General features: G+C 40.3%; 1 protein-coding gene across 1 annotated transcript; it reads right to left on the bottom strand.

The window, feature by feature from the left end:
• Nucleotides 1-3,719: 3,719 nt before the first annotated feature.
• Nucleotides 3,720-7,344, bottom strand: LOC103459856 (uncharacterized). The gene is made up of 5 exons (XM_081615852.1): nucleotides 6,019-7,344; nucleotides 5,407-5,432; nucleotides 5,231-5,302; nucleotides 4,620-4,640; nucleotides 3,720-4,491 (listed from the first exon to the last, which is right to left on the bottom strand). The coding sequence occupies exons 1-5, from the start codon at nucleotides 6,305-6,307 to the stop codon at nucleotides 3,937-3,939; spliced, it is 963 nt and encodes a 320-aa protein (XP_081471978.1). The 5' UTR covers nucleotides 6,308-7,344; the 3' UTR covers nucleotides 3,720-3,936.
• Nucleotides 7,345-7,851: the final 507 nt, after the last annotated feature.

Raw genomic sequence — 7,851 nt, 5'->3', positions numbered from 1 at the left:
CAAACATTTGGTTGTAAATTTTTAATAAAAAATAATTTTGGTGAATAAAATAAACTCCAAACTGAAACACATGGGTGCATATTTAATCTATTTAACATTTATTGGTTGAACGTTAAATTGTAAAGTTAATTTTATTGAACTAGAATCCAGAATCATCTAAATGGACAAAATCACATGAAATATTTAACATTTTTCTGAAGAACTGCTCTTCTGGGTTCCAGTGAGACGTGAATTAATAAAACTGAGTTCAGTTTCAATGCCTCATTAAAGTATTTTCTCTCAGAGGAAGAATTTCAGTACTGGGCTGATGTTCTTCCTGGTTTCAGTCAGAACCAGACGTGGAGAAGCTGCATTCAGCTTCTATGCAGCACAGATCTGGAACAAACTTCCAGAAAACTGAAAAACAGCCAGAACACTGAGTTCCTTCAAACCTGAACTGAACACCCACCTGGTTGTTACTGGTTCCTCAGTTGGTGACTGTCTGATGTAAATCATTTGAACTGATTTTTTACTGAAATGTTTTACACTAATGTTGTTGACCTGCAGGTCCATCCTACCGCAATATCTGGATATAATCGTTGAAAACCACACAACAGAAAAGTTCAGCACATAAAATGTGTGAAAAATGATCTGTAAGAACAGAATGATGTCATCTTGTTCTTTTAGCCAAATTTCTGTTTTCATGGACCTTCAGTGACTGAGGATGTCCAGAGTTCACTGGAACACAAACATTAACACCAAACATCTTCATATTACAATAAACTGCGCAGCTGTGATAAATCACTAATTGTTGGGATTAGGATTAACTCCTCACAGGCCGCTAGGCAACAAAGATGCACTTTGGATTTCAGCTGATGGACGAAGTCATGATTAAATGATGGTGGGTTTAGGCAAAGAAACAATTTAATGTTCAGTGTGTCAAACAGCTGTAGACGTACTGCAGCGAGTCGTCTGAACAGTTTTACTCCTGTCTCATAAACCATCGTTCTCTCTAACTAAAAGACAAACCTCAGAGTTGTGATCTCCTACTGCAGTCGCTGGTCTCTTCTGTTTCAACTTGGTTTTGTGTTTCTCGCCACACCGTCTGTTAAAACAGAGAAATCCGGATGTTCCTAGCAGGGAGCCGTGATAAAAGCTGCTGACGGCCTTTAATTCCTCATTCTCTGTCTCACACAGGACAGGCTGGAATGTTCTCTGAGACCTTGAATTTTTCAGATATTTGTTGGTACATTTTTCACTGATCAGGAATTGTGTGAATAAAAGGTTTTTGGTTTGAGAATAGAAGGTTTGTAGGTTTCTTTTTTAACCTCTGACCCCTTCGGTGCAGAAGACATTCATCTTATATCTGACCATGATGTTCAGTTCAGAACCTCCACAGAATCAGTTTTACAGCAGCTCCACCAGCTGTTTGCTAATTGCTGCTGGCTAGTCTGAGGAGCTGAGTGGAGTCGCCGCAGGCGGAGTGCTGCTCTGTGAGGCAGAAACTAGGAATCTGCAGCTCTGAGGAGCAGCTGCGCCCTGTAGGCGGGGCTAGGTCCACCCAGGCGTTTTAACAGCTGAATGGTTGCCGTGGATATTAAAGGATTTCTCAAACATGAAAGAATCAAAGCGACACTGCAGGTTTGTTTATGGGGTGTTTTTGTTAATAAATTCTCAGACTTAGTTGGTTCTGGTCATTCCTTGTTGCTAAGTCTGTCATCCACCTCCTCTCTTCTTACTCTCTCTTCCAAAAACACTCCAACATGCCTCATTAGCTCTGCTGCAGCTGGTAATTGTTACACATAATCACCTAGTCATATTTCCTGTCAACTTTTAACATTTTTTAACATATGGTTGGCGGCCTGAGCGCAAACAATGAATGCAAAAATAAATCCAATTCTCAAATTGTAGCATCAGTTTATTTCAGACTTTGACAATAAATCACAGAAAAGGGTCAAAGGTCAATAAGATCAAAGATAGCAGCATTTATTTGCATAGAAAATTGTAAAAACGATCCAAATGTAAGAAGATGCAGCAGGAGGAAGTAAAGTAGACAATTTTTCACAATCAAGAACAAATTAAGCAAAATCCCAGCTGAAAATGTTTCTGTCCTGCCACTAGATGGCAGCAACAGAGTCCAGCAGAAAACACGGGGATGTGAATCAGAACCTGAGGAGGTTCAGGCTACGGCTTTAAGCTGATTGATCTTGTTTCCTTGTATTTGTGCTTTGGCTGGAAATGGGACTTTCTCCAGAAGTTGGGCTCTGAAGTCGTCCTCCAAGCAGTGACCAACCACTTTGGCCAGGAGGAGAGAGGAAACCTCCAACATCATTACCTGGTCGTTCATCTCAACCTCCAGCTCAGCACTGATCAGGTCAAACTTACTGATCCCTATGATCGTGATGTTTACATCCTGGACTGGAGCACTTTGGACCTGAGCAGGAACAGGATGCCACACAGAGTATTACTGATTTTGATAAACTATGATACTTATGATAACAGGTCAAAGGTCATATCTGCCATCATGGCTTATAGATGGCAGTACAATCATGTGAGAGGATTTACTAGAAATGTGAACAAAAACTGAGAATGAAAGATCTCTGGAAGAGGAACAGGCGAGTCAAATGAACTGAACACACAGCAGCTGTGAGAGGAGCTGACTAAACCGAGCAAACACGACTGAAAACAGACAGAATCCAAATATACAAGCCAAAGGAACCAAAACAAGAAGAACTAAATAAAGTCAAAGCCCAAAGAAACAAAGTATCAGGACGTCTGCAGCATTTCAAACCCATTAACATTCATCCGACAATTATTAACAAACTCAGTTTTTTAAGTTCACTAATTTACAGCCAATTTGAGCAAATTAAATACAAACAGAAAATCTTAAATGTTCATTTCATACTGACCTTGGTGATTCTGGTGGAGTCAGTGGAGTTTAAAGAAACTCTGCCATTATAGAGATTGGTCTTTAAATTGTTGACCAGGACCACGTCTCCATTTGATATCCCACTCAGGTGTTTGGTGTCTTCACCCCACAAGTCCACTGTGATGGACCCGTCATTAAACTTCCCACAGGAGTTTAATGACTCCGATCTGTTCAAACCCAAAACACAAGATTCAGTCGACTCTGGAAACAAATGAACACTTTGCAAGTTTAACATTTTTATAATCAAATGTTTTATTGTTCATCATTGATCAGATCTACAGATACGCTATATGATGCATTTAGGTTTCCTGTAAAACATAACTCTGATGTAATACCACTATGCCCCAGCAGGGGCCGGGGGAGCTAGCAGGATGTCTGAGTCAGAAACAAACATGACTTCCTGCTGAAACTGGTGCAGGTCTGCAACTTTTAAACCTCGATTTAAGCAAGTTTTCCCCAACCTTGGTCCTCAAGGCACACTGTCCTACATGGTTTAGAGGTTTCCCTGCTTTAATGTGCCTAATTCAACTGATTGCAGTTTAACAAACGCCTGTTGATCGACTGAAATCAGCTGGACTGAAGAGAAGGAAATACCTAAAACATGCAGGGCAGTGTTCCTTGAGGGTTGGGAAATACTGGTTTAAACTTTTATCATTATTAATGGTTATTAACAGGAAACCGCAGGAGAGTATCCTGTTCCAAGTGCATGATGGGAGATGAGCGTCCTGGTGACAGATCCAGTTGGTTTAAATGTTATAATTGTTTCTCTAAATGCAGATAAAAAATGTACATTTAAAATGTCTTTCTTGTTTCCATTTCCTGACTTAAAGCTCAGAACTTGACTGGTCTGCATTAACAAAATGTTCTCTTCTCTTTGCCATTTAGAAGAGTGTTGAAAAATGTCTGTTTGTGTCCTTTCATAAGTACAGGAAGTCATTAATTACAATTTAAAAGTCTGATCCATTTTACAGTGTGAATTTAAAAGATAAATGTGAAATATTTACCAAGACTGTAGAGGGCGCTATTAATCATGTCATTTTCTGAAGGTTTAACGATTTTATCAGATATATTAAAAGTCTGAAATTCTCACTTAAGCTGCCTCTAAAAACTAAATGCCGATGATGAGAAGCAGACAGAAGAGCTTCATAAATGACTCTCACCTCCTTCACGGTGCCTTCAACACTCACTGGTGTCTTGTCTCCAAAGCTCTGGATCTTTTTGATGCTGTAAACTGGACTGAAAATAAGTTTTTCAGCTTCCAGCTCCACATTTCTGGGAACTTCCAACGAGCTGGTCTCTGATATCCTGGTCCGTTCTGTAACTTTCAAAACTTTCTCCTGACGATCCATGAGGGGATCCCTGATGGTGTAGAAGTGGCCCTCCTCAATGGCTGGAAACCGCTCTCTTCCATACACCACAACTTTGATGGAATCGGTCTCATCAGCGACTCCCAGGTAGAAACAAAACTTGGTCTCATTGGCTTTGATTTGATATTCGCATAGGTTGGACTTCTGTACGACCTTCACAGTCAGAACCTTCTGACCCAGATCTCCACTGGCCTTCAGATCCCTGATGGTTTTTCTCTGGACCAAGACGACAACAGAAAAGGTAGAAACAGATCCAATCACGAATAAAAAATAAAAATAAAAACCCAGACGTAAATATAAAGCAAAACTCTTGGTTGTTAATGAACACCAATGTTTTTACTCACCAGATCAGGACGTAGCATTTTCTGAAAGGAAAAAAAACAAACAAACAGTTCATTAGATGAAGACCTTCATGATTCAATGATCTAATCTGGACTCTGATTTTAGTTTTCTGGACTCTGATTTAATGTCCCTCCATTAAACTTTACATTTATTAGATTTGATACAGCTCTCTGAAATGCCTCTCTGCTGCTTCCCCTCCTTCTAGAGAATCACTGACTGCCTGATAATTGTCAGCTCAGCAGTTTTCTTCATGTAATATTTTAATAGTTGTAAGTCACGAAAATCAAGACAAAACCAGAGTAGAGTTGCTTTTGACCAATAAAAACTGAAACATTGATTAACGTGACTGATGATTTTGATGATGGTAGTCGACAAAATGTAATGTTTGTTACTGGATTCTCAATCGGTGACGATTATGTTTTTATGATATAAAGCATGCTGAACTGTGTTGTTGCTGAAATGCGCTAAACAAATAAGATGGATTGAGAGAAAATGGATATTGTCATTTAACTTAAATTAAAAACAACTCTTTATAATGCATCTGTATGAATTGAACTTTCTGAACTGACATCATGAAATAAATCAGGGTTTCAAAATGAGATGCAGCCTCCACCTGTGGACTGTGAGCTGATCCAGATGAAGCCCCTTGGTTCTGCTCTGGCTCTTCTGCTCCAGCAGGATCCGTCTACAGAAAGCAGCAGCACACGTTTCAAGCATTTTATGAGCTGAGCGTGTCTAAGACGACCGGAAGATGAGGAGGTTTTGATTTGTGTCAGAACAGGTTCTCACCTTTGGCTGGCTGCTCGTCTCTGGACCTTTAAAAGACAGAAACACATTGAGATGTTTCAGGTAAAAACAGTATTTAGTCTGATATATTTGACCTTTGACCCGTTAGAACATGGTGAGCAGATGCTACACTGCTAGCAGGGTTCTCCTCCTGCTACCTGTGGATCACTAAGATGATCTCTGAACATCAGCATCACCTTCCCACAGTGACCTCAGACCCACAGACTCGCCACAACCCGGGACAATACCACACTGCTGCCAGCAGGGGCATCGTGTCAGGCTATGGTAAAGATGGTCTCTTCTAGCTAACTGCTATCTGAACTTGAAGGTGGTTCTGTAGATCACAGCATTTAGTCTGAAGCTACTAAAGACAAACAGCTCTTATGGAAACCGAAGACTAACCGTCATGAAGGAGAGCTGCTGACCTCAACATGACCATAAAGCTCAGCAGGAATGAAAAACAACACCAACAGTTTCTGACACTGTCTCAGACTGAACCCAGAAACCTCCTCCATCCATAGATCTGCTTATTCTTCTCCTCTGAATCAGGTAATCAGGGGTTTGATTACTGATCAGCTCTGACCATGATACTCGCCACATTAACTGGAAACTCACCTTCTTCTTGTCTTCTCAGTTTATCCATAAAAGGACGCAGCAGGTCCTGGACTCCAGGGTCGTTCCTTGGTATCTTATTCATTGCTTCGTTGACTAAGCGAATGGATTTCTCTATTCCAAAGTTCTGAATGAGCTTTTCAGGCAGCTTCCTTTCAAACATCATCTTGGTTGGTGAGTCATATCCCAGTTCATTGAAAAGTCCCTTCATTTTACTGTACTGATCATCCTCCAGCTTCTCAAAGATCTTGGTCATGGCGTCTCTCCACTCGTCTTCTGAGATGTTTGACATCTGTGATGCAGAAAGAAGGACATGTCAACAAAATGATCAGAATTTCTTCAACCACCGATCTGACTGCATACAGACATTGACCCCTGACCTTTGAAGAGCAGGCTGACCGAATGAGACTCATATTTAAAGGAACCAGGTCTCTTTTCTGACCGTACTGTTTGAGGACATCACTTATGAAGAGGTTAAAGGTTAAGGCTTTCATTGGGTCCAGATTGGACAGAAACATTTTGGTCTAGAGAAGATCAGAACCACCTGAAGCTCTCATGGTTTCTATGGCTGTCCTAATCAGAACATTGGTTCTTTAAGAAATTAAACTTCAAACCTTTTCAGAATAATTACTGAATTACTTACTAAACCAGGTCTTAAAGTTTATTAAAATAAACCTGGTGGAGGCTCAGTGTGAACCAAAACCTGATGCTTCAGATTAAAGCTTTAAGACCTCACCTTGTCCTCAGATGGAGTTCCTCTCAGTTCTGTCCTGGTCTTGTGGTTCCGGTTTTTGCTGTTGGTGTGACTGAAATTAAAGAATCGTGATGACGCAGCAGCAGCACAGTCTGTTTTATTACCTTCTTTATAGCCACTGCAGGTCTACATGTGTTACACCCTGCAGTGTAAACACTGTTTCACTGCACTTTGACCAACAAGTTGCTCTTCAGTCACTTAGCAACTTCAGCCAGCAGCTGTTTCTATTGGACCATGAGGTTCAGCAGCTTTATCACATCCAGCAACAAAATGAAAACTGTCAGCTTGTAATTAGTTTTCTATGGTCTATAATTGCTTGTCCAGGGAATGGGTGTTAGCGCCCCCTGGTGTTCATCAGGACCCAGTCATGCTAGCGGAGGACTGCATCTCCCCTCTCTATACAGATAGTTTTACTAAAGCTGTAGAGACCAACTGATCTTCATCTTATAGATCAACCTGTGGAGAAATGCAGCAGCCATTATGTTCTCTGAATGATCTAAAACTTTCCAAGAAGCACCAAAAACCTGAACTAATCAACATGTTCTGGGGTTTCATTTATTTAAATAGAATCTGTATTAAAAGTATATGTATCCTCACCGTAGAAAATGATGTACACCAAAAACAAATCCAGATTTAGAAAACTAGATTTCTTGACTCTCCAAAGCCCTTAGGACAGGAATTCGCTATCCATGATCTGCAGTTCAGCATTTTACATTTCCAAGATGTTACTGATAGTGATAGATGTTACTGATTGGATCTGATCTGACACAGATCAGAACCAAAACCAGACATGGAGATGCTGCATTCGGCTTCTATGTACGACAAATCTGGAACAAACTTCCAGAAAACTAGCAGAAACACTGAGTTCCTTTAAACCTAAACTGAACACCCACCTGGTTGTTAATGATTCCTCAGTTGGTGAATGTCTGATGTTTTTAATGACTTTCTTATGTTTTATGATGTAAATCATTTGAACTGCTTCTTTACTCAGATGAACTTGACTGATTTAACTGAGCTCTCTGTTCTGATATAAAGTAAAATGAATACTGTAAGGTCTGAATTGCTGCTTCTAAATTCCTAAC

This window comes from Poecilia reticulata, chromosome 14 (genome assembly GCF_904066995.2).
Source record: "Poecilia reticulata chromosome 14, P_reticulata-male-v2, whole genome shotgun sequence".
Lineage (NCBI taxonomy): Eukaryota > Metazoa > Chordata > Actinopteri > Cyprinodontiformes > Poeciliidae > Poecilia > Poecilia reticulata.
Note: the sequence above shows the minus strand (reverse complement) of the source record. Positions and strands in the feature narration are given on the sequence as shown.

Coding starts and splice junctions, on each gene's coding strand:
- LOC103459856 (XM_081615852.1), bottom strand. CDS start 6,307: ATGTCAAACATCTCAGAAGACGAGTGGAGAGACGCCATGACCAAGATC. Junction 5,433..6,018: donor ACTGAGAAGACAAGAAGAAG/GTGAGTTTCCAG, acceptor TGTCTTTTAAAG/GTCCAGAGACGAGCAGCCAG. Junction 5,303..5,406: donor AGACGAGCAGCCAGCCAAAG/GTGAGAACCTGT, acceptor TGCTTTCTGTAG/ACGGATCCTGCTGGAGCAGA.